At 42.5% G+C, this 27,131-nt stretch overlaps 1 protein-coding gene across 3 annotated transcripts in view; it reads left to right on the top strand.

The window, feature by feature from the left end:
- The first annotated feature begins 975 nt into the window (after positions 1-975).
- The window catches only part of RAB4A (RAB4A, member RAS oncogene family), a 45,771-nt gene continuing 19,615 nt past the window's right edge, over positions 976-27,131 (top strand). The window contains exons 1-2 of one of the 3 annotated variants that reach the window (XM_047760474.1): positions 976-1,301; positions 24,945-25,025. In XM_047760474.1, the coding sequence (XP_047616430.1) occupies positions 1,271-1,301; positions 24,945-25,025 (112 nt within the window). In that variant the 5' untranslated portion in view covers positions 976-1,270. Of the gene's footprint in view, positions 1,302-24,944; positions 25,026-27,131 lie in introns of those variants that run through there. The other 2 variants (XM_047760475.1, XM_047760478.1) reach the window with 2 other exon arrangements.

The following is a 27,131-nucleotide window of genomic DNA, read 5'->3' as shown; positions in this document are numbered from 1 at the left end:
GCCTCCGAGACCTACACCACAGTCCAAAGCAACTCCCAATCTTTAACCCACTGAACAAGGCCAGGGACTGAACCCGCGTCCTCATGGATACTAGTCGGATTCATTCCTGGTCAGCCACAACGGGAACCCCTGAATAGGATTGGGTCTTATGAGATGCCATGTGGCTCTGATCATGCTCCAATGGAGCAAAATCCCAACCAAAGTCCTCTTCCCAGTCAACTTTTTGGTTTATGGCTACTTTTCCCACAGAAAGGGATTCCGAATTCAGCTGTGCTCCTTATATCAAAATGTTCAACCAGCGACTCCTACCCTTAGACAAGCACCCGCCAAGAGGGGCTTCCGGTCCAGGGGCCTCAGTCCCCTGAATGCCGAGCAGCGGGGCCAACATCTAGTCCTCTGGGGCTTCCTTAGAGCCCGCACATCTGAGCTTCTGAAGGTCCAGCCGACAGCAGCTCGGCCCCCCAAGAGCGCCTGGCAGGTTCTGAGCGGAGCTCAGCTCCCCCGCGGTAGCCCGCCTCCCCGCACCTAGGGTTGGCCTCCAGTCGGACTCCTGGGGTTGTGGACTCCTGGTTACACATTCACCACGTCCCCAACAGGTCACTACCGCTTAGAGGAAGTCTCTTTCTGGCAGAGCGCGCCAGGTAACCACGAAGTCTCTACTGAGGTGGCGGCCAACCTGTCAAGACTGTCTTTCTCCCCAGGGCAGGTAATGGCTTTCTCTGCCCGCTGGGACCCTACAGTCCCAGTCCCAATCACCGGGGCCGGCTGACCGCCAGCCCCTGCGCGCCCTTCCCAGCTCCTGCGCGCCCCTGCGACCAGGACTGGGCCGGCCACGCCCCTCCGCGCGTCCGGTCTCTGCGCGCACACGCCCCGCCCCGCCCGCGCCCGTTACCACCCACGCCCGCACCGGCCCCTGCCTTTCTGCGGCCCTAGGCCCGCCCCGGCCTCCCCGCGCGCACGCGCGACCACGGGCTGGGGGCCGGGCCCCGCGCCCCCTCTCCTCCTCCTCCTCCTCCTCCTCCTCCTCCTCCCCCGCGTCCCGGCCGGCGGGGGAGCTGGGGCCGTGCGCCTGCGCGGAGCCGGCAGTCCGGCAGGGCCGCATCCGCGGTGTGGCCGGCAGTTGCCCTGGGGACCGCGGGCCCCTCCCTCCTCCAGTGCCCTGCCCTTCGCCGTCCCCCACCGAGGCGCGGCGGGCGACCCCGGCCTCCCTGGCCCCGGCCCCTCCAGAGCTGCAGCCGGTGACCCGGCGAGAGGCGGTGCCGCTCCCAAGATGTCGCAGACGGCCATGTCCGAGACCTACGGTAAGAGGCGGGGGGCGGGGGGGCGGCGGGGCGGAGGCCGCGGGGATGCGGATCCGAGTGTCGGGGGCGTGGGTCGGGCGGTGGGTCGCGCATCTACGTGCTCTGTTTCTCCGAGTGTCCTCTTGCTTTTCCTCCGCGTTCACGCCGGTAGGGCTTTCCTTTTTTACTCAACATCAACAGCTTAGGGTTTGGGAAGCCAGTTCGAGATTCGGTTTCATATGCGGTATTGTTCCCAGCTAGAGTTGTGAAGGATTTAGGGCGACGCCTTCAATTGAGTGTGTTCCTTCCTCAACTATTGCAGTCTGACCATTCCTGTCTTGGAATTCCTTTCTTTGCAGTGGGATTACAAGAAGGGCTTGTCGATAGGCGACTTCATCCATTTCTTCCTCTTGGGACCTTTCAGGTTGCGTTATGGCTACTTACAAACACCTCTGAAGCAGAGCCCTGTCTGCTTAATCTTTGCTTCCTCAGTAGCACCCAAACCTGGAGGCGCCCAACAGAGGTTTTTTGAGTGAAAGAAAGCCTTTCCAATTCATCGATTATGTTTTGTTTTTGTTTTAATCCTACGTGGTAAAAATAAACAATGTAGTATACCCCTGCTCTGTGTCAGGGCTGCAGAGGTGTTTGCTAGTCTGGGATCTCTCTTTCAGAAGCATGCATTCTCAGGTAAAGACTGATTTGGGTTTTACAGTCCCTGGAGATGCACAAGTTCAGTTACCTCTAGTCAGATCAGTCCTGTTGCCTCCATTTGTCCTGGCCTACTGCTCCTTCCCATCAACAGATAGATGTGGACTGGTTTTATGGCGTGGTGCCTCAGCACTGCAGAACTCACCACAGGCACTTCTCTAGTCTCAGGGAACTCACAGTCCAGTAGGGGGTACAGTGTTAATCCGGTTGTGACACTAAAGATGGGTTAAGAACCCAGGTGGGAGTCCTGAAGGAATGTGGTCTCTAAAGCTATGTGAGAAAGAAACCTGACCTGACCAGCACGGCCAGGGCAGCCTTAACCTGTCCCCACAGGCCCAGCCCCCAAGGGCTGCAGAGTCCCTGTAAAAGGAGTGCATCTGGGGCTGGCCTTGTTCTCAGTAACACTGAGAGCAGGAATCTGTTCCTGGAAGGCTTAGGAAGTCCCACTGGGCATCCCTGGCTTGTAGGATCAGTATTGTCAGAGTCTGATGCTACCACACTTCACATCCATAAGGTCTGCCTCTCTCTGTAGAGAGCCACAGTCAGATGCCGTAAAGGACATCACTTCTCCAGCAAGTGTTGAAATTTTGGTTATGTTTTTTCTTTTTTTCTTTTTTTTTTTTTTTTTTTGGCTGCACCTGAGATATGTGGAAGATCTTAGGCCAGGGATTGAACCTATGCCACAACAGCGGCTTGAGCCACTGTGGTGACACCAGATCCTTAACATTGCCACAAGGAAGTTGCCACAAGGAAACTCCTAGTTTTTGCTTTATTTTCAAGTGCTCCTTACCCCACACTTTTTTTCTGTGAGCTGGATAAAAAAGCGTAAGGGAGGGTTAGAAAGTTCAGGAAACCAAATGGAGGAGTTCCCATGTGGGTCAGTGGGTTAAGGATCTGGCATTGTCACTGCAGCTGTCCGAGTCCCTACTGTGGCTTCGGTTTGATCCCTGGCCTGGGACCTTCCTCATGCCACAAGAGGGGAAAAAAAAAAACTTGCCAAGTAGGGTGATGAGTTAGTGAGAAGGACTGGAAGTCAGAGCGTTTATGTTTCATTTATCTTCTCTGAAATGACACCCTTGAAAAAATATGGCATCTCCACTTCAGACAGAGTTCATTGAGTGTCGCAAAATAACTGACCAAATTCTGTCCATAAGGCTTTGAACTTTAGTGCTCTTATTTCATACCTTCCAAATACATTTACTTTTCACTAACTAAATTTAATCCTTTCCTCCATCAGAGGAAATTAGATGAAGCTAACAGAGAATTAGTTTTGGAAAGCACAAGTATGGCACTTGAAAGTACCAACCCAAAGTAAAAGTCACCCCAAACCAAGTCCTAAGCTGTCACCTTCACTTATCATTGGTAGATTTGCACAGCATTGTTTCCCCAAAGTAAGTCAGGTTCCCTGCTTCCGGACGTTTGCCTGTAGCTGGGAAAGGAATGTTTGCCTAATCTTTAAACTCCTTTATACTCTGTGCTCGTTTTCTCTCTTCTGGAAAAGGAGTCTTTGTAGCTCGACAGGGATATGATGAAAAATAAAGAACCAGTGCTTGCTGGTGTACTGTTAATGAGCTCTGTCTACCTGCTTTTCAGCACATGAAAGCAGTATTTCAGCTTCGTTGGCTGAGTAGTGTTCAACATTTTGCTGCTTTGAAAGCACCAACCACAGGCATACTTTACATTATGTAATACTTTATATAATATTGTAATACAAAATCAAAACCTTGAACACATAGATTTCTGATTGAAATCCTCAATCTGAATATGCCTAAACTGAAACAGTGTTTCCCAAATATTGTTAGATTGGCAACATTCTTAAAGTTGGTATAGCTTGGGGCATCCCAGGGAACTCCAGATTGGCTGATCACAAATTGGCCTTAAGTAATTTCTGGTACCGAGATTTGTGAGACAGTTGTGATGTTCAAGAAGGCACTAAAAAGTGTAAGTGGTGTGGAAGATGCTAGAAGAAAAAAAAAAATTCAAGGGCCGAGGCAGTTTGAGAGTGAGGAAAAAAATCTAAGACCAATCTCCATACACATTGGAGTTTATGAGTTCTACAGTGACAATAGTTTATGAAGCAAGAACACAAATTGTTAGTCTTATACTAGTTTTGACACAGTATACTCTTAATATGTTTATTTTGTGCTTTATTTTTAAGTATTATAGCATTTGCCACATAATTTTGAGAATTGTCAGGACATATCATGATAGGCTGCTGTGAGTTGACTTGTGTCCCCAAAGGTGTGCTCAGGTCCTAATCCCAGGTAACCTGTGAATGGGACCTTCTTTGGAAATAGGGTCTTTCCAGCTGTAATCAGGGTAAAGCGAGGTCCTGTTGGGCTAGGGTGGGCCCTCATTCATTGACAGGTATCCTTACCTGTCCCTTGAGAAGAACTTGGACATAGAAACAAGCAGGGAGAGTGTGATGTGCAGACAGGCTGAGATTGAAGGGATTTAAGTACAAGCCAGGATGCCTGGCAGCCACCAGATACTAGGAAGCGGTAAGGAGGCATCCTTCCCTGAGGTCTTTAGAGAGAGCCTGGCCCCACTAGCACTTTGACTTTGGACTTATAGCCTAGAACTACAAGACATCTGGTTTGTGATATTTCATTACAGTAGCTTCAGGAAACTAATACATAGGCTTTGGAAGTCAAAATAGGATTCCAGGAGAGATGTAAGTCATGGTGGAGTGAGGAGTGAGGCGGAGTGAGCAGGATATTCTAGGCAAAGGAAATAACATCTTCAGAGTCACCTGGCTCCAATGAAGTATAAAAAGCTTGCTTGTTAGGGAAATCACCTAAGTTGCCGTTCCTTTATTTCTTTAGATGGGGCAGGTCAAAAATGTCATCAAAGGAAGCAGAGCATAAAAATTAGAATAAAGGGTATTTCTCTAAAATGAGTTTTTATCATTTTAAATGTTTTTGTCCTTCGCTCATCATTGAAAATTGGTGAAGAAGGACCCAATCCTGGGGGCCACTTTAGCAGTAGTTCCCAGCTGCCTGTGCCCGAGTCCTCTGGTGTGTTCAGATTCTGGTTCTTCATATTCAGTTTGCACCCTCCCAGCCCCCAGGTGCCCACCATGTCAGCGCACCATGCTGTACAGTAAGTACCTTAGAAAACACTGCTCCTTGGAAAATCACAAGCTTCTGATCATTTTTCATGGTCATTTGAACTGTAAAGCATTCCAGTCCTTGCTTGTCACTGCCTTTCTCTGAAGTCTCTTAAATATTTCTAGCACATCAATCCCTCAAGCTAAATAACTTCTTTTCAACTCCCTACCTAACTGCCCATTTGGATGGCCTCAGGGTATCCTGACCCTGCCCAAACCCAACTAATTACCCAGCGCTATTCCCCAGTCTTCTGTTTTCCCCAGGTACCCATTTGCCTAAGAGATGATCTTTGCTCTGGATATTTTTTTGGAATGAGAAGAAAGCTGACATTTCTTTGATTTTTTTTTTTCTCTCATAAAGCATCCACTAGAGATTGGTCAGACTGATGTGATAGGTTTTTTTTTCCCTCATTCTTGTGAACTCCATTAGAATACTGGCCAGTGAAAATAGTTTGAGGGAAAACCTTTGATTCCTCTGTGTTCTGTAACGCTCTTGTCTTTGGACGTCACTGCTTTCCCTGCCAGTCTCATGATGATGATGGACTGAGTTCTGTGTGTTTGAAGAATACTTTTGCTTCTCTGTAGCTGTGAATATGAGTCAAAAGCTAAAATAATGTGCAGGGTACTACCATTTAAAAGATGGAGAAAGTGAGGCAGATGTAAAGGATAGCATGTCACAACATGACACGTCGGTCAAATTAACACTGTCCACAGATTATCCTCCTTTGTAATCCCCACTAAGCTTTCTAAATAAAAATAAGTTTACATTGGGAGAGATTTGACCAACAAATAAATCCCTGCTAATGATGGATGTGACCTGGAGGAATCACGCTTCGTCACTCTGCCACAGTCACCTGTAGCACTGTGCTGCTCAGAATGGTTACTGCTTATGTGACAACACTCAGTGACCTTAGTCTTTGATTTCTTCCTGTTTCTCTTATGTGCCGTGTTTTTGGCATTTAAGAAGTCTTTAAAACCCGCTAATTATACTTAGATATGGGTGGAAAGACACTTCATAAAGCACTAATACATTATGAATGAGAGGATGTATCTTGGAGCTTTGTCATTTCTCAGGTATGAATTTTTAATCTTCCAGAAAAGAGACTAGGAACTTATAAACACAGCATCTCTCACTCCTTTGTTATAACCAAAAGTACTGTTATGTGTGGTGTGTTCGCATAGTTCAGTAGCTTCTCTGGTTCACATGCTTACATGGGTTATGACAGGGGTCCTCACGAAATAAACACCCATCTCTGCTGCCCGTGAGGCCTGGCAGATCAGTCAGCTCTTGGCTGTGACAAAGCACATCTTTTTCAAGACTAGACCATAAGCTCCTTGGGAGCAGGGGACGGCTTATGTGACTTTCTGTCCCTACTGCTATGACCAGCTCCTACAAGGAATATAGAGCGAGCCTGTGCCTAGAGTCCACTTGGGAGGTTGTGTATCTTCCTCTCAGTTATAGAATACAAAACAAAAGGCCAGGATGAATAGAAACCCCCTTGGAAGACGTGGTGTAATTCTCTTCTTTACAGTAGAAGTCTGACAGTTTTTTACATTGTGTGTGATAGAACTGCAACTATAATTAAAACCTATCCACAGACTGCATTGTCTGAACTAAAGATACATGGGCATCCTTTACGAAAACGGACTTCCCTCCCTGAAGTTAGCCCCCAGTGCAGTGGGGCCAAGGGCTGCAGAGGTGCCTCTGCTTTGCTTCTGGGGCAGCAGCACTGGACCGCTGCCCCTAGACTGTGACTTTGCCCCTGCAGAGAGAACATGATGGTCAGGTGATAGCTGGTCAGCCTGGAGGTGCAAGAGCCCAGAGGCAGCCCCCCAGCACCCTTCCCTGTGGACTGGATCATCCAGGCAGACACCTGGTGACCCAAGTCTGTGCTCACTCAGCACTCAAATGCCCAGCAGTGGGTGGTTATTAAATCAGTATTCGTTGAATGACCTCCCTTAGCTCTAAATTCGTGTTTACTTAACCACCTCTGATTATAAATTGACTCTGTGACCAAAAATACATTTTAAGAAAATTACCCTTAAAAGAAAATTTCTGTTTGATAGATCATTAGCTCTTTGGTCATTTTATCAGGTGGAAGGTTTCCAGCTGCAAGTTGCAGAAAACCCGGCTCAGAATGCCATAGGTAATACAAAAATGTGTTTTTGCCACTAGCTATAGATGAGGTTTCGGGGCTGATTCACTCAGAAGCTCAGCTGTGTCAGCAAGGACATAGAGTCTTACCACCTCTCTGCTCTGCAGAGTTGTCCTCACCTTCATCCCCTCAGAGCCATAAAGCGACAGCTCTTCATGGTCTGGGAACCCTTCCTTGTTTTCACCCTTGGAAAAAAGGGTACTTTCCTGTGTTTATGAAACAGAACCCTTCCTCCCTGTCTGACTGGGTCGCATTAGGTCAAGTGCCTGCCCTGGACCAGTTACAGGCCAGAGCATTGCCCTGCACTGACTAATTAAGCCTGTGTTTCTAATCCAGCCTCAAGCAGGGAGGAGGTGGCTGGGAGCCGGCCATCACTGGTTTATAAGGCCCAAGGCCAGTCCTGAAACTCTGGGGTCACATAGCAGCACTGTGGGCAGAGCGTGACCTCCACCTTGGGCCCAGAATGGGATCCCTGCTCTTCTTAGGAAAAGCAGAACTGTTGTTTGGCAGACCCAGTATACTTGCGTTTGATCTTAGTTCTTACTGTCTTTGTGAACCTGCTAAAAATATTTGGTGTTTTGAAGACTAACGCTCACCTTCAGAACTCACCTTTGACAGTGATAATACTTGGGTGCGGGGGGGGATAGAAGTTGGGTATTTGGTGTCCATTGCTATCTCCCCACTTTTCATGTATTTAAACTTTGAATAATCTTGTCATAAATGCATACATAAGCTAGGATACTAGTCACATACCCTTATAAACATGAAGTTCTTATTTTAAATTATATTTTTAATATTAAAATCCATAGAGACCTTCATAGTCCAGACACTGATAAAACTGTGTTGGTAAAACCTAAAGTATATTTGGTTATTACATAAATGAGTTCCTTGAAATGTTCACAACTATGCAAGCATTATGAGTTCAAAATGACTCCCTGCATTTCTTCTGGTATGCATTGTTTAGTAATAAAGTTAATTTTCCCTAGTTACATTGTCGCAAGAACAGTGTTTTTTCTAGCTGTCACATGACTAAAGAAGCTTTCACGTCATCATCCTTCTGGTGTTGACCTATTATTCTGTTTCTGTTGTACCAGGAAATCTTTTCTTATTGAGAAACCATTGATATGCCAGCCTCAATTATAATTCTAATATCTAGGTGAAGGGTGAAGCTAGAATAATCTACCCGGAGTACTTTATATGCAGTGCCTGCTCCTCACCATGACAGGGTAAGATAAACACTGGGGCCCACCTCTGGTGAGGAAATGTCGGAGAAACCAGGCGTCTTCCCACAGTTCCATAGCTGGGATCGTGGAGCTGGCATTGGTGCTGATGTGTCTAGCCTCACACTCACACAGGTGGTCAGGTTCTTACTCTTCCTATTGCAAATAGAAATCTATCTCCTCTGTAAAGCTCCGATCAGTGATGACTCAGGTTAAACATTCCCCCCTGGACCTCATTGCCCTCGTGCATGTTCTGGACAAACACTGGATGTTTGACAGGAGTCAAGATCTGTCTCTAACTCAAGCCAGAACTGGGAGGTGGGCGCTGAAGCTTGTACCTTCTAAACTAATGCCAAAGACCTTTCGCATTCACAAGGAGTGCTTCCATAGATCGGTGTGATCTCTGATATTGTAAAACCTATTGTGCTATTCAGGGCTTGCTCCAAAGTTGTGATTCAGAGAGACATGTTTTTTGTGTGTATCCTCAAATAAAAAATTAACTGTTCAACTATTTTTATTATACTAGTGTTCTCTGAAACATTTTGACAAACAACTTGCCTTTATTTCTTTATAGAATTTTATCCTCTCATATACTTCAATCAGATTTAACATTGTACTCTTTAAAGTACCCCAAACATGTTTCCTGGTTAAGATTAATCGTTTTTAATTAGGTCTCTTAATTTCTGCCTGCTTCACCCGCTGCTGACTTCCTTTTCTGGGCAGTTTTCCACTTTGGGAGAATTATTTATTTATTTTCTTACATTATTACATCAAGTAGAAAGCAACTAAGAACTTGTAGTTTTGATGCTGGGTGGTTGGCCAGGCTCACTCATCTGGTGACCAGCTTGCATCCACACCTCAGGCTGACAGTGGGTCTGACCCAAGTGAACACATCAGCACAATCAAAGATCCTGTCTGGGACCTTGACCATGAGCCGCCCTCAGAGGGTCTCTCTGTGCCCCCAGATGTCACAGCTCTTGTCTCCTTACATTTAGCTCAGGCTCAGGCCAACCACCATCCTGGGCAGAGTGCAAGGCTGCCTTCATGTCTGTCCCACCTTCTGTCCTTTTTATTTTACCTGCTTTCCATGGGCCACTGCTTTTCTGCCACCTAGGACCCCCTACCCTCTACCCCCGCCTTACCAGTAAACCAAAACTTTTTTTCGCTTTGAAGTACATGTCATCTGAGGTCCTGTGTTCCACTGGCTCCTCCTTGATGCTGTGTCCTTGAGGCTATTCCTTATTCTAGGAGGTCACCTGGCTGTGGTCCTGCTCTCCACCCCAGCTCCCCACTGACCTTGAGTAACCCAAGCCTCTCTTCTCAGTGTCCTTGCTGGTCCCCTTCTCTTCTGCCCCCACCTAGAGGCTCTCACTTCCCTGGCTGCTCACTGGATATGGTCCATGCCCTGTTCTGGTCACCCCACCTCGTCTTCCTGTAAGAGCTCCTCCATGCCCCCCCTTTCTGGTAACAAGCTGTTCCCTCTCCAAATGTGACCCCATCTTTCCTTTGCCTCCTCCTTCTCCAGCTGCACAAGCTTTGCGAACCCCGAGCCTGGCCTCCCAACATCTGCCTTGCCTGCTGCCATGCAGACAGAGCTCTTTTCAGGTAGAGATCACTGCAAATGTGTGGTCTGTGCTTCTGGCTGGGTGCTCAATGATGGGTGCTGGGTGCTCCTTTCTCCTATCCCAGCCACTTTGCTTTTTCTCACCCTACTCTCACCTCCAGTAGGTGACAGAAGAAGTTGCTGTGCTAAGGAAACCCCTTCTCCTCTGCTTACCCTTCACCCTTTTCCAGTTGTCACAAAGGAGGTCCCTCTCCATTGCTAAGACTCAGCCCTGCCTTTGACTTTGGTCCTCAGCTGTCATGTCTCAGGGACACATGTCACCAACTGTCCCTTTCTCTTTCTACTGGTGACTTCCTGTCTGCTGGTCGTCATGTCCCCACCACCCCCACTTCTTACCCTGTCTCTTCTTTTCACCACAGCCAAGCCACTGGCAAGAGCTGTCAGTGCTTTTATCTGCTGCCTCTCACTTCCTCAGTTCTTGGCTGCCTGCCTTTGTCCCACCACAAGTGGGGCTCTGTTCGGGGTTGCTGAAGGTCAGACCCGGGCACTCTCTGCGGACCATACCGAGCTCCCCTTCCCAGACAGCTCTCAAAGGATCTGCCGCCCCAGCTCTCCTCCATGGCTCAGGACATGTGAGGTTCAGTCTCTGAATTTGCGCCCTGTATTTTGCTACAACATGGACACGTCCTTGTTGTAGGACCTTCAGGATTTCTTATCTCAGTCGTTGATACCCCAGACCAGTTAGTCTCTAAGCCAGAAACCAAGGGACCCTTCTCAGATGACCCACTATCCCAGTGCCTGTTCTGTGAACCACATGGAATGGATCCCACAGCTATCTGTCATCCACCTTTGCTTCCCTTCTGACCTTTGGAAATCTTAAAAGCAGACCTACTGCTTGTGGGAGACACTAGGATGGCAAAGGTCATTTGGTCTACCCACCCTGACAGTTTTCTTGATGGCTGAAGTGCATTGGTGACTCTCAGTGGTTGAGCATATGTGTCCTGCTCTTAAGAGTCCCTCAGGCCCAGTGCCCACTGTCGGGGTTGTCACTGTGCCTGCAACCACAGTCTTGCTTTAGCACATGCTACCAACCTGCTGTGGTTCAGGAAATTGAGGTTGCTTGAAATGAGTGTAAAAACAAGTCAGTAAGTTCCAAGTGAGGTTCTCGCATTGAGTTAATCCTTTGGCTCTGTGTTAGCTGTTCAGTGGAGGCCACTTTTTCCTGATCTGTATTTTGTTTTTGTCCCTGAATGGCTGACTTTTGCCCAAAACTCATTTAACATTTCTCATGCAAAATTAAAAATACATGAGTAGGATATACCCATTTTAGATTTTCTCTTTGGGGATATGGTCTTTCCCCCCCTCAGGCTTAATTTGTGCTAAGGAAACCCTCATCAGGTGAATGTAATTATCATGAGTTGGATGCAAAACATTTCTTTGTAATTTTGAGCAAATTTACATCCACTATAATAAAACAACATCAAATCTAACTAAAGTAGACATAATTATTTAACTAGCTCACACTTAGTTATCTTATACAACCTAACAATGTATCCTATACATCCTCCTTAATTAACCTGTAATCTGGCCATTTACTTGCCTCTTTTTTATAGCTGTAAAGCACTGTACACTTGACACATTAAAACGCATACATGATCTGCAATGTGTGTGTCATTCAGCTTCAAGCAAGGAAAGAGAAAAAGAAAGAAAAAACACAGATTATAAAAACAAAATAAATCAGTGAAACCAGTGCACTTTCTACCAAACCCATGGACATAGGTGTGGTCCATGAGAGCCTCGCTGCGGCAAAGCCAGCAAACCCCTGAGGAGAGACGTCAGGTTTTGCAGATGATGGGGGCTTAGCTCCAGGGAGGGCTATGAAGTCCAGATCTCATCATCAACAGGAGGAATTAATAGAAACTCCTTGTAAGTTGGATTCTTGTCACTGACATGGAATGAGTCATTGCCCTCGTGGTGCTTGGTCTTATTTGTGTCAGCCAAACACGTGCATCTCCAGACCGCAAATAACAGGATGCATAGCCCGGCGTTTCATCTGCTGCCCCTTCCTTCTGGGTACCATTTCCTCCTCAAAGCACATCCTTTGGTAATCCTTTCAGTTTAGGATGTGCATAGTAAACTTAGAGAGTCATCATCTGATAATAGCACCTTTCTTTTATTATAGATTCATATGTAGTTTTAAGAAAAAATAGAGATCTCATGTACCCTTTCCCCTGTTTCCCCAGTGGTAACATTGCAACACTGTCCTCAGACATCACAGCCAGAATATTGATGCTGCCAGGTCACCTCCATCACCTCAAAGTTTTCTCCTATGTCCTTTTAATGGCGCATACTCTTCCTCCCTGGCCCCACCCCTCCTTAGCTCCTGGCAACTGCTCATCTGTTCATCATTTCTGCAGTTTCCCTGTTTCAAGAGTGTTCTGTAAATGGAATCATGCAGGGTGTAATCTTGTAGGATTGACTTTTTCACACAGCATGATTCTCTGGAGATCTCTTCAGCTTATTGCATGTATCAACGGTTCACTCCTTTTTATTGCTGAGTAGCATTCTTTGGTACAAATTACCAATTTGTTTAACCAGTCACCTGTTGAAGAACATCTGAGTTGTTTCCAGTTTGGGGGCTATTACAAATAAAGCTACTACAGACATTCATGTGCAGGGTTTTGTGTGAACATAAGTCTCCATTTTTCTGGGATAAATGCCTAGGAGTTCAGTTGCTGAGTCATAAGATGGTTACATGTTTAGTTTTTTGTTTTTGTTTTTGTTTTTGTTTGAAAAACTGCCAAACTGTTTTCAGATTAGCTATACCATTTTATATCTCTACCAGCCATGTGTGAGTGATATAGTTTTCACTCCCCAGCATTTGATATTGTTACTACTTTATATTTTAGCCTTTCTGATAAGTGTGTAGTAATACCTCATGATGGTTTTAATTCACATTTCCCTAATTATCGGCTAATTCTTGATCTTTTTTTGTCTTTTTAGGGCAGCACCCAAGGCATATGGAAGTTCCCAGGCTAGGGATCAAATCAGAGCTGCAGCTGCCAACCTATGCCACAGCAAAAGCAACACAGAATCCAAGACACATCTGCGACCTACACACAGCTCAATGCCAGATCCCTAACCCACTGAGCAAGGCCAGGGATCGAACCTGAATCCTCACGGATACTAGTAACCCACTGAGCCACCACAGGAACTCCTAATTATTAACCTTAAACTTCTTTTCTTTTTTTCTTTTTTCTTCTTTTGGCCGCATCTGTGGATGTGGAAGTTACAGGGCCAGGGATCAAACCTGTGTCACAGCAGCGACCCAAGCCACAGCAGTGACAATGCCAGACCCTTAACCTGCTGGGCTACCAGGGAACTCTGATCTCAAACATCCTTTCACATACTTACTTGCTATTTGTATATCCTTTTCATGTCTTATGCTCGTTTTCTAATTGGGTTGATTGATTTTTTTTTTAGTGATTTTTATTTTTTCCATCATAGCTGGTTGATTTTTTTAATTAATTATTTTTTTGAGTTATATTTGATTTACAGTGTTTCAGGTATATAGCAAAATGATTCATTTATGTATTTTTTTCAGATTATTTTCCATTATAGGTTATTATAAGATATTAAATATAATTCCATGTGCTATACAGTTAATACATGTTGCTTATTTTATCTGTTTTATGTAATGCATGTTGCTTATCTGTTTGTATCTGTTAATCTCATACTCCTGATTTATCCCTTCCTACTCCTTTTCCCCTTTAGTAACCCTAATGTTTTCTGTATAGATTCATTTGTGTTATTTTGCATGTTCCACATATAAGTGATCCACTTAATATTTGTTCTCTCTCTGACTTCACTAATAATGTTCTCTGTATCACTGCATATGGCAATATTTCACTCTCTTATGGCTTAGTAATATTCCATTGTGTGTACGTACCACATCTTCCATCCTTTTGATGGTCACTTGGGTTACTTCCATATATTGGCTGTTATAAATAGTGCTGCCATGCTGCAGGTGCTGCCAAAATAAAAATAGTACTGCCATGAACATTGGGGTGCATGTATCTTTTCAAATTAGACTTTTTTTCATCTTTTCTGGTTATTCACCCAGGAGCGGTGTTGCTGGATCATATGGTAGCTTTATTTTTAGATTTTTAAGGAATCTCCATACTGATTTCCATAGTGGCTATGGAAGTCATTTGATGACGGCCATTCTGATCAGTGTAAGGTGATACCTTATTGTGTTTTTGTTGTTGTTGTTGTTGTTTGCTTTTTATGGCCGCACCCAAGGCATATGTAAGTTCCCAGGCTAGGGGTCAAATTGGAGCTATAGCTGCCAGCCTACTCCACAGCCACAGCAACGTGGGATCCGAGCCTCGTCTTCTACTCACACCACAGCTCACAGCAATGCTGGATGGATCCCCAACCCACTGAGCAAGACTAGGAATCGAACCTGCATCCTCATGGATCCTAGTCAGGTTTGTTAACCTGAGCCATGAAGGGAACTCCTACCTTATTGTGATTTTGTTTTGCATTTTCCTGATGATCAGTGATGCTTAAGCATCTTTTCATGTGCCTGTTGGCCAACAGTATGTCTTCTTTGGAGAAATGTCTATTTAGGTCTTCTGCCTATTTTTTGATTTGATTGTTTGTTTTTTCAATATTGAGTTGGATACACTTTTTGTATATTTTAGAAATTAACCCCTTGTCAGTTGCATCATTTGGAAATATTTTCTCCCATTCCATTAGTTATCTTTTCATTTTGTTGATGAATTATTTTGCTGTGCAAAAGCTTTTATTGATTAGATTCCATTTGTTTGTTTTGGCTTTTATTTCTTTTGCATAGGGAGACTGATCTAATCGTGATTTTGGACACCATTTATGTCCAAAAATGTTTTGCCTATGTTCTCTTCTAATTTAATGGTGTCATGTCTTATATTTAGGTCTTTAAATCATTTTGAGTTTATTTTTGTGTGTGGTGTGAGGAAGAGTTCTGATTTTATTTACATACAGCTGTCCAGCTTTCCCAGTCCTACGTGTTGAAGAGACTGTTTTTCTCCATTGTATATTCTAGCCTTCTTTGTTATAGATTAATTGACTTTGGGTTTATTTCTGGGCTGTCTATTCTGTTGCATTGATCCATAAGTCTGTTTTTGTGCCAGCACCATGCTGTTTTGATTACTGTAGCATGATGATATTGTCTGAGGTCTGGGAGGGTTATGCCTCCAGATTTGTTCCATTTCCTCAGGATTCCTTTGGCAGTTCTAGGTCTTACGTGGTTCCATATAAATTTTAGGATTATTATTCTAGTTTTATGAAAAATATCATGGCTATATGATGAGGATTGCATTAAATCTGTAGATTGCTTTGGGTAGTATGGACATTTTAGCAATATTAATTCTTCTGATCCAAGAGCATGGGATATCTTTCCATTTCTTTGAATCATCTTCAGTTTCCTTTATCATTGTTTTATATTTTTATATTTTTCAGTGTATAGGTCTTTCATCTCCCTGGTTAGGTTGATTCCTAAGTTTTTTGGGGGTATTTTTTTTTGGATAAAATTTTAAATGGATTTTTTGTTGTTTTGCTTTCTCTTTGATATTTCATTTTTATTGCAAAGAAATGCAGATTTCTATATAATCTCATTTCCTGCTCTTGGCTGAATTCATTTATTAGTTCTAATGATGGGTTGTTTGATTTTTTTTTTTTTTAACTCTAACTTTCAAAGGATGTTCCCCCCCCCCCCATTGGTGTATATAATCTAGTTGCTAGTCTTTTGTTGGATATTTTGCAGATCTTTTCACCCAGTCTGTAGCTTATCTTTTTATTCTCTTAACAAGATTTTCTACAAAAAATAGTTTTCAATTTTGATGAACTCCAATTTATCAATTTTTCCTTTATTGGATTTTTTTTTTTTTTTAGTGTTCAATCTGAGAGCTCTTTGCTTAGCCATTGATCCTAAAGATCCTCTCCTATTTTTTCCTATAAGTTTTACAGTAATATTTTATCTCTTAAATCTGTGATATATTTTCAGTTATTTTTGCTTAAGATATAAGACTTAGGTCAAACTTCACCCCCCCACCACCATGGATGTCCAGTTACTTCAGCACCATTTGTTGAAAAGGCTCTTTTTTTTTATTAAATTTTTTTTTGGTTTTGTTTTGTTTTGCTTGCTTTTTAGGGCCACACCCAAGGCATATGGAAGTTTCCAGGCTAGAGGTCCATTTGGAGCTGGAGCTGCCAGCCTATACCACAGCCACAGGAACATCAGATCCAAGCCATGTCTTTGACCTATACCACAGATCACTTCAGCACGAGATCCTTAACCCACTGAGCGAGACCAGGGATCAAACCTGAATCCTGGAGTTCCCGTTGTGGCGCAGTGGTTAACGAATCCAAGTAGGAACCATGAGGTTGCGGGTTCGGTCCCTGCCCTTGCTCAGTGGGTTAACGATCCGGCGTTGCCGTGAGCTGTGGTGTAGGTTGCAGACGCGGCTCGGATCCCGAGTTGCTGTGGCTCTGGTGTAGGCCAATGGCTACAGCTCCGATTCGACCCCTAGCCTGGGAACCTCCATATGCCGTGGGAGCGGCCCAAAGAAATAGCAAAAAGACAAAAAAACAAAAAAAAAAAAACAAAAAAAACACCTGAATCCTCATGGATACTAGTTGGGTTCATAACCTGCTGAGCCACAGTGGGAACTCCCTCTTTGATTAAATGGTTTTCGTACTTTCACTTATCAGTTATAGGAGGATTTGGGTTTTGTTTTGTTTTGTTGAGATTCCTTGGATTGTCTATGTAAACAATCATATCATCTACCACTAGGAACAATTCTATTTCTTTTCGACATGTATGCCTTTGCATCCTTACTTTATATGACTCACTGCACTGGCCAAAACTAGCTATAGGATATTAAATAAGAGTGGTGAGAGCAGACATTCTTAGGGGAAAGCAGCATTTCAACATTCACTGTAAGGTTAGCTGTAGAATTTCTAAAATGTTCTTTATCAAGTTCAAGTTTCTCTCTGTTTTGTTTGTTTTTGAGAGTTTTTTCATCATGAATGAGTATTGACTTTTGCAAAATGCTTCTTCTACATCAATGGATGTGGTTGTCTGATTTTTCTTTTTAGCCTGTTAGTAAGTACACTGATTGATTTTCACACATTGAACCAGCCTTTTCATTCTTGAAACAAAGCCCACTTGGTCATAGTGTATAATTTATATACACACACACACATACACACACACACACACACACACATATACACACACACACATATATATATATATATATATGTATATATACAAAACTGAACTTTGTTTGCTAATATTTTGTTGTGTTCATGAGAGATACTGTTCTGTAGTTTGTGTTGTTTTAGTACTGTTTTTTTCTGGCTTTGGTATCAGGGAAATACTAGCCTCATAAAATATATGGGGGAAGGTTCCTACCTCTTCAGTTTTCTCAAAGACATCATTTAAATTTGTGTTGATTTTTTTTTTTTAATGTTTGTGGAGTTCTCTAGTAAAACCATCCCAGCCTGAATATTTCTCTTTTGTGAGTTTTTTCATTAGAGATTCAGTTTCCTTAATAGTTATAGGGCTATTTAAATCATCTGTTTCTGGAGTTCCCATTGTGCACAGCAGAAATGAATCGGACTAGGAACCATGAGGTGGTGGGTTTGATCCCTGGCCTCACTCAGTGAGTTAAGGACCCGGTGTTGTATGAGCTTTGTGTAGGTGGCAGACTCGACTTGGATCCTGCGTTGCTGTGGATGTGACGTAGGCCAGCAGCTATAGTTCCGATTAGAACCCTAGCCTGGGAACCTCCATATGCAGCCAGTGCAGCCCTAAAAAGCAAAAAAAAAAAATCTGTTTTATGTTGGGTGACTTGTAGTACTTTGTGTTTTCAGAGAATTGGTCCATCTCACCTAAGATGTCAAGGTTAGTAGAGCTGTTCTTGTTATTCCTTTGTTATCCTGCCAAGTCTGCAGTATGATGCCCTAAAATTCTCTATTTGTGTACTCTTCCTTTTTTGTATTTTGATCAGTCTTTGTTATATAAATGAGCTGAAGATGGCCTTGCACATTGGCGCCCTCTGTAGTTTTCTTCTTCACAGCAAGCTGAGACATTAGTTCAAAGCCCACCAGCACCAGACTCAAATTCTTACACACCCAGTGACTTTAAATACAGCCCCATGAAGCATATTTTTAGCCCTTTAGAGGTTGCCTGCTTTGAGTATCCTGTGAAGCTGCATTCTCCATCTGCTAAGCTTTGACTAGACAAACTCTGGGGCTTTAAGCATCTCCAGAAGATGCTGCCAACCAGGCTGCTGAGCAATGTCATTTGGACACATTAGTTCCCAGGGATGTGATGCCTTTCTCCCCAGAGTCCCCAGCCCTATTTTCCCTCCAGGCGACTTGTCTGGAAGGCCTACTTCTAGAAGGGACTTCTCTCCCATGAAGCCTGTCAAGAGTGCTACCCAAACAAGGGTGTTGTATGCTGTGACCATCTCTAGGTCCTGTCTTTCTTTGATCAGCCTCCAAATCTTGAACTCACTGGTTTTGCTAAAGGTTTGTCAATTTAATTGATCTTTCAAAGGAACTAGCTGTTTTATGAATATTCATTCTCCTTTGTTTTTCTTTCTTTGATTTCATTGATTTCTGCACTTTATTTCCTTCCTTCTGCTTGTGTTATGTTTATTTCACTTTTCTTTTTCTAAGTGCTTGAGGATAGGACCTTAGGTAATTGAAATTGAGACCCTTTCCACTTTTCTACCTTAATGCATTTAGTGCATTTTCCTTTCAACACTGCCTTAGTTGTAACCCACAAATCTTGATGAGTTACATTTTCATCTCCTTTCAGCTCAGTGTATTTTTCAGTTTTCTAGGAGACTTCCTCTTTAAATCACGGGTTATTTAGAGGTGGATTGGTACAAATCCTAGAGAACATAGGCAAGACATTCTCTGACATAAATCGCACAAATGTTTTATGTGTCGGTCTTCCCAGGCAATAGAGAAAATAAACAAATGGGAGCTAATCAAACTTAGAAGTTTTTGCACAGCAAAGGAAACCATGACAGGAGTTCCATCATGGCTCAGCATTTAACAAACCCGACTAACATCCAAGGACATGGGTTCGATCCCTGGCCTTGCTCAGTGGGTTAAGAAGCTGGCATTGCCGTGAGCTGTGGCATAGTCGAAGAAGCAGCTTGGATCCTGCATTGCTATGGCTCTGGTGTAGGCTGGTGGCTACAGTTCCAATTGGACCCCTAGCCTGGGAACCTCCATATGCCATGGGTGCAGCCCTAAAAGGGCAAAAAAAAGAGAAAGAAACCGTTACCAAAGAAATGAAAAGACAATCTACAGAATGGGAGAAAATAGTTGCAAATGATGCAACTCATAAGGGGTTAATCTCCAAAATATACAGACAACTCATACAACTCTACAACAAGACTCAATTGAAAAATGGGCAGGAGCTCCCATCGTGGTGCAGCAGAAATGAATCCAACTAGGAACCATGAGGTTGCAGGTTTGATCCCTGGCCTCGCTCAGTGGGTTAAGAATCCAGCATTGCCGTGAGCTGTGGTGTAAGTTGCAGACGTGCCTCATATCTGGCATTGCTGTGGCTCTGGCATAGGCCAGCAGCTATAGCTCCAATTGTACCCCTAGCTTGGGAACTTCCATATGCCACAGGTACGGCCCTAAAAAGACAAAAAAAAAAAAAAGTGGATTGGTTAGTATCCAAGTATTCGGAGATCTTCCTGTTATCTTTATGTTATCGATTTCTAGTTTGATTCCTTTGTGGTTGGAGAACGCATTCTGTATGATTTCAGTTCTTTTAAATTTGTTGAGGTTTGTTTTATGTCCCAATGTGTGGTCTATCTTGATATATGTTCTATAGGCCCTTGAAAAGAATGTGTGTCCTGCTCTGGTTGAGCAGAGTGTTCTATGAATGTTGAGTCAGTTTTCTGTGCTGAGTTTCCCTGTATCTTTGCAGATTTTTTGTCTAGTTCCATCAGTTGTTGAAAGAGGGGTATAGAAGTCTCAGCCATAGTGGTGTGTTTGTCTGTTTCTCCTTTCAGTTCTGTCAACTTTTAATTTGACATGTAGATCTTTTTTGGTGCAGACATTGAGGATTCCCATGTCTTATTGGTGGATTTACCCTTTTATCATTATATAGTGGTATATAATTATCTTTTAATTGATATATTTATATAGTTTACATTTAGTGGAATTATTGATCCATTATAATTTATTTTTACCATTTTATATTTTTGCTGTTTGTTCTGTTTTTCATGTCCTTTTTTTTTTCCTGGGGTTTATGTGAACATTTTTTAGAATTCCATTTGATTTACCTACAATGTTTTTGAGTATATCTCTTTGCATAGCTTTCTTAATGGCTGCTCTAGGTATTACATTATATCACAGTCTATTGGTGTCATGATTTTTTGCACATTGAATTCTACCCCAACACTGTGAAGACAGTAATCTTGCGGTTAGGGAACCTAATTTCTTCATAGGGAGTTTTTCCTTTCTTTTTAATTGGGTCTCTACCTCATCCTCTGTTTGTTTTTTGTAAATCCCCACACATCTATTAAACCAATTTTGGACCTTTTCCTTCAAGTATGCATTTTTCTTTTTATTTCTTTTCTTTCTTTCTTTCTTTTTTTTTTTCCTTTTTAAGCCACAACTGCAGCATGTAGAGGTTCCCAGGCTAGGAGTCCAATGGGAGCTATAGCTGCTGGCCTGCACCACAGCCACAGCAATGCCAGATCCGAGCCACATCTGTGACCTACATCACAGCTCACCACAATGCCAGATCCTTAACCCACTGAGCAAGGCCAGGGATCGAACTTGCATCCCGATGGATACTAGTCAGATTTGTTTCTGCTGAGCCACGATGAAAACTCCAAGTCTGCATTTTTCTTAAATGCTCATATTCTCTCTCTCTTCATTTCTCTGTTCTGTCTCCTGGCAAATTTCTCCAATCTAGTTCACTATTTTTTCCTTAGTTTCATTGATTATACTCTTTAACTCATCCATTGACTATTTGCTTTTAATAACTGTAATTTTTATTTGTAGACATATTCTAGAAATCTGTTATTTCATATCACTTTGTCCTTTTCTTATGGAGTCAATTCCTTTTTTATGGTATTAATCATCTTGAGTATACTTTTATCAGTTTCTTTTTTTTTTTTAATCAAACTCTTGAAAGTGTAATGTCTTTGGATTTCTGGCTCACTCATGATGGATTATTTCCTGAAGGGTTTTATAATTTTAGATTGTGAGCCCATCTTCAGAGGAGCTGTAAGTATGGACTTCCTGTAGCCTGGATTGCAGATGGATCCTTCCAGAGTCACCTGCATTTGCTTCTTCTAGGCATCCTGATGACTTCACTTTCTAGAGCGATTTTTATTGTTTTAAATTTCTTGACTTGGAGGTTCATCATCCACATGTTTGTTTTTGTTTGGGGGTTATTTTTTGACCACAGTTGCAGCATGTGTAAGTTCCCAGGCCAGGGATCAAACATGAGCCATAGCAGTGACCTGAGCCACAACAGTGACAATGCCAGCTTCTTACTGCTAGGCTACCAGGAAACTCCAGGAAGTACATATTTTTACATATGGAAATTACACATCTTACCTGTCTTTTGTCCAGAAAGGTACAATTCAGTTGGTATGTTACTTTTTACCTGATGAAGCTGTAGTGTAATTTGGAAAGCAATTACAATAATAGAGTCCATTTAAGCAAAACTTCTAAACCAGAAAATAACAATGGAACAAGCATTAAGCCAAAGTAAGCTTAAGCATTAACCATTAGGTCAGTCTAGGTGTATGATTTCTATTCCAGAATTAGATGGATTTGTGGAACTCCTCTTGCTTTGTGCGTAGGGAACATAAGAAGAGTTCCCATTTGTATATATAAATTATTTTCTCTCTCAAAGCTTACTTTTGCCTATATAGGGGCAGCATCTTTACCTTCTCATCTTCCTTATGCAGTGTATTGGGCTTTATTTCTTAAATATAAGAGGATATTGAGCAAGATTGAGAAATACCAGTATTTTCATTTTAACCTGGCAACCTTACCATCTTCCCTTCAATTTCTTGGTCTGCAAAAAACTATTAAAATGATTAGGGAGTTCCTGTTGTGGCTCAGCAGTAACGAACCCAACTAGTAACCATGAGGACACAGGTTCAATCCCCGACCTTGCTCAGTGGGTTAAGGATCCGGTGTTGCCATGAGCTGAGGTGTAGGTTGCAGTTGTGGCTCGGATCTTGCATTGCTGAGGCTGTGGCATAGGCTGGCAGCTGTTGCTCCAATTCGACCCCTAGCCTGGGACCTTCCATATGCTGCAGGTGCAGCTGTAAAAGAAAAAAATGATGAGATGTGGCATATTTTACTTTGTGTGGTAAAATGTACATAACGTGAGATTTGCGACTTTGACCATTTTTAAGTCTACAGTTTAGTGGGATTCAGTACATTCACATTGTTGCCCCGTTATCACCACCACCATCCCCAGAACTTTTTCATCCTCCCATAGTGATACTCATATTCATTAAGCCCTAACTCCCCATTTTCTCTCCCCCATGTCCCCATAACTACTCTTCTACTTTCTGTCTTTATGAGTTTGATGATTCTGAGTACCTTATATGAGTGGAATCTTCTGGCGTTTCTCCTTTTGTGACTGATTTTCCTCACTTAGCACAATGTTTTCAGAGTTTGTCCACACTGTAGCCTGTGTCAGAATTTCCTTCCTTTTTTAAGACTGAATAATATCCAGTGTATGTACATGCCATATTTTGTTTATCCATCTATCTGTTGACGAATAGTGGGTTGCTTCCATCTCTTGACTACTGTCAATAATGCTGTTATGAACACTGCTGTGGCTTGCTTTTAAAACAGGCAGTGAGAAGCATAAAACTGTTGGTATTTTTCAATGATAACCATTCTAATAGCACCATCCAATAAGTTTAATTTCCTATAACCATTTGAAAATCATGAGAGGTTGAATAGGCTTATTCTTTGAGTTGTGGTAATGAATGTAGTTCTTAGGAAACAGGGCTAGACCAAGCATCAGAAATAGACTATTGGGACTTTATTTTAAAACTTGAAGTTTCATTATGGTATAGTTGATTTTCAATATTATGATAATTTCTGCTGTATAACAGAGTGATTCAGCCATATATATATATATATATATATATATACACATACATATATGTATATATATATATATACACATATATATATACACATACATATATGTATATATATATATATACACATATATATATACACATACATATATGTGTGTATATATATATATATATGCACATACACACACATACATATATGTGTATATATATATATATATATATATATATATATGCACATACACACACATACATCCATTCTTTTTCAGGTTCTTTTCCCACATAGATTATCACAGAGTACTGGGTAGAGTTCTCTGTGCTGTATAGCAGATCCCCATTAGCCAATCATTCCATATACCTCAGTGCGCATATGCCAATCCCAAACCCCCAGTCCATCCCTAGCCCCTTTGGAAAGCATAAGTTTGTTTTCAAATCTGTGAGTCTGTTTCTGTTCTACAAATAAGTTCATTTGTATCTCTTTTTTTTTAGATTCTACTTACAAGTGATATCATGTGGTAATTGCCTTTCTCTTTCTGACTTACTTCACTTAGTATGAGAATCTCTAGGTCTGTCCATGTTGCTGCAAATGGTATTATTCCATTCTTTTTATGGCCGAGTAATATTCCATTGTATATATGTACCACATCTTCTTTATCCATTCCTCTGTTGATGGACATCTGTGTTGCTTCCATGTCTTGGCTCTTGTGAATAGTGCCGGTATGAACATACAGGTGCATATAACTTTTTGAATTATAATTTTGTCTGGATATATGCCAAGGAGTAGTATTGCTGGATCGTATAGTAGTTCTATATTTAGTTTTCTGAGGAAAACCCATACTGTTCTCCATAGTGATTGTACCAGTTTACATTCCCACCATCAGTGTAGGAGGTTTCCCTTTTCTCCACATCCTCTTGAGCATTTACTGTTTGTAGTATTGGGGCATATTTAGGGGAGAGAAGGAACCAGAGCTGGGAGTGCTTGGTCTGGGTTTGAAAGAGGAGTGTTGAGGTGACACTTTCAGGGGTGCATACTCAGGAACCAAGGATGTGGGACAGGCCTTCAGGGCTACAAGGCGAGTGTGGTGGCCTGGGGGTTAGTGGTGCTGGCTCAGGATCCAATTCCATTCTAGAAAGCCTCTATTTCTAGTTTATGGAAAATAGGATCCCAGATTGCATATATTCCTCAGTGTAAAAAGGAAATGAAGAGCCCACTCTGCATGGAATGAGGCAAATTTCACACGTGGAATGCTGACCCAGCCTGGGCTTAGGCCCCTTTCCTGCAGGTCCTGGATGAGACAATAGAGGCAAGACCAAGTCTGCAAGTGTGCAGAGAACTTACACTTGCTCTTAACGGACTTCTCAAAGCTTCAACTAAACCAGGTCCATTCTTTTGAATAGAAAACACTCACAATTTCTAGACAAGTTTTGCTTGTCACTGCGTATGCATATTTATTTGAAAAGCAAAGAGACAGACTTTAGACATCACCAGAGTAGTTTTCAAACTTTTAGTATCAAAAGAAATTGTCCCCTTAGCAGTTTGAAAAGGCACTGGCTCAGCATGGAAACCAAATGCTGAAAAGGTAAAAAGGTAAGTCCATGTGTTTATTGCCTTTTTCACAAAATCTAGTTACCTGTTTTTTTCTGTTATATTAACAACCAAGATTCCATTAAATGTTACAGCTGTAGACTACGTTCACAGCACCTGTTTTAAAGTTCTTTTTCATGGTCTCTTTTTGTTTTTCAGATTTTTTGTTTAAATTCTTGGTTATTGGAAATGCAGGAACTGGCAAGTCTTGCTTGCTTCATCAGTTTATTGAGAAAAAATGTAAGTGATGTCACATGGTGTTCTCAATTTCTTCTGAGAGTGCTTCTGCTCAAATTTGTTGACAGCAAAACTTCCAAATAAGTTTTCAGGAAAAAAAGTTTGTGGTTTAAAAATATTTTTAAATGACGTTAAAAGTTCATGCTATTAAACTTCTAGTAATGTGGTTTTTATTTAGCATTTTAGTTTTATAGTAGTTCATTGTTCATTATGTAGTGAATTGTCCTGTACATTTTCTAGATACTAAGATACAATATGATGATGTGGAAAACAGCGGAGGAATTCCATTTCCTGACAGGAGGTGGCCCAAGAACCCTAGTTGCACATTTTGGATAAAATAACATTTGGTCCTCAGTGGCCTTGTACTGTCATTAAGGCAGTATTGTCATCAGTTCTGTTTTACAGGTAAAGAAACAGAGGTTTAGAGGAGTTAGTGTGCATGCTCTAGAGTGGTCACCTAGTAATTGCTTAGAAATAAACCTGGGCCTTTGAGCACAGAAAATATCTCTTGTCCTTGACCTTCATGTTTTGGTAAGGGACGTTGAATTCTGTATTCCAGGCTACTGTAAAAGATGGTATGTTTGTAAGGCCCTCAAAATAATGCTTTATACTGATGGAAAGAATTGTGGAGAATGGCCTGTTTGGTAGCGGTAGGGGTAGGCAGGTGAGAGCCTGAAAACAGAATTAATTTAATTTAATGAAGTGCATAAGATACAGTAGGTGGTGGGTAAAATGGGGAAAGAGGCAGCACAGAGTGTCTTGGGAAAGAGCTTTGAAGAACCAGAGTCTAGAAATGTATCCTTCTGCCTCCACATTCATCAACCCAGAGCTCAAACCCCTGTGTGGGACAGGAACCTAGTGTGGCTTGTCAGGGAGCCAGGCCTTATGAATTTAACCAGCATCCATTCACTGGGCGGTCAAGCTTCTTTACAAGTTACCAGGCTTTGCACTGTTCTGTCTCAGAAAAGACTGCTCGGGAGCATCAGGTCAGGGACCCAGCCTATGTGGAGAAGGCTCCCCCCCGCCCCCAGATCCTCCCCAACTCCGCAGGACCACAGTCAGGAGGAAATAGGTTTCACTTTATTTCTGTTGTAGCCATGTCTTAATCAGGATGTCCTTGGCCTTTAGGGTCACCCTCTGAAGGCTTGCCCAGGAGCTGAATCCTAGCCAGGTATCCACGCTCAGTCTGCACTGTTTGGGCTGAGACAGCTGCCAGTGCCAGTACTAATAACCTTTCACCCTCTCATCCCCAGGAAGCAGTAAACACTGCTGTTAAGAAGCATCTCTGATTTCTGGTACAATTAAATTTTATCCTATGGTTATAAAATATAAACCAGTCAATGAACTGTAGAGCCATGAAATGTATTTTTAACTTATCCTTCCAACATCTCAGAAATTTTCTTTTATAGCTAGCTTATTCCAGTTGGATGGAGCAGACTACTTGTTTTGCCTGCCTCCCTGCCCATTCACAAAGTATTGATTTCTCCAACAAATTTCATTCCAAATTATCACCCTACAATACTAAAATTCATGACAACTCAACAGCTATAATATGATAGAGTTTTTGGTTTGGAGTTTGTTTTGGATTTTTTTTTTTTTCTTTTCCTTTTTAGGACCGCACCCGAGGCATAGGGAAGTTCCAGGTCACAGGTCTAATCAGAGCTGTAGCCTCTGGCCTACACCACAGCCACAGCATTGCCAGATCCGAGCCACGTCTGCAATCTACACCACAGCTCACGGCAACGCCAGATCCTTAACCCACTGAACAAGGCCAGGGATAGAACCTGCAACCTCATGGTTCCTAGTCAGATTCATTTCTGCTGCGCCACAACGGGAACTCCAGATTTTTTTTTAACTCTATTTTTTCCCCGATTTTCCTTCACCTTTTGTGTCCATCAAGCTTCTTTCTTGGGCTGCAGTACTTTTCCCTCCCTTTGCTTTTATTTGTTTAGAATATTTATCCAAATAGTTGAAACTATCATTGGCAAAGTTGTAGAACTGTCACCAGGTGGTAAGCCCTTCAAGATGGCACCCAGTATTTTATTCATTTACCACTTATGAGAACCTTAGCAGTGTCCGGTAGGTACCATCTCATGGTGTGGTTCCCCT

This window comes from Phacochoerus africanus, chromosome 15 (assembly GCF_016906955.1).
Source record: "Phacochoerus africanus isolate WHEZ1 chromosome 15, ROS_Pafr_v1, whole genome shotgun sequence".
Lineage (NCBI taxonomy): Eukaryota > Metazoa > Chordata > Mammalia > Artiodactyla > Suidae > Phacochoerus > Phacochoerus africanus.
The sequence above is the reverse complement of the archived record's forward strand: the minus strand, read 5'-3'. Positions and strand labels throughout refer to the sequence as shown.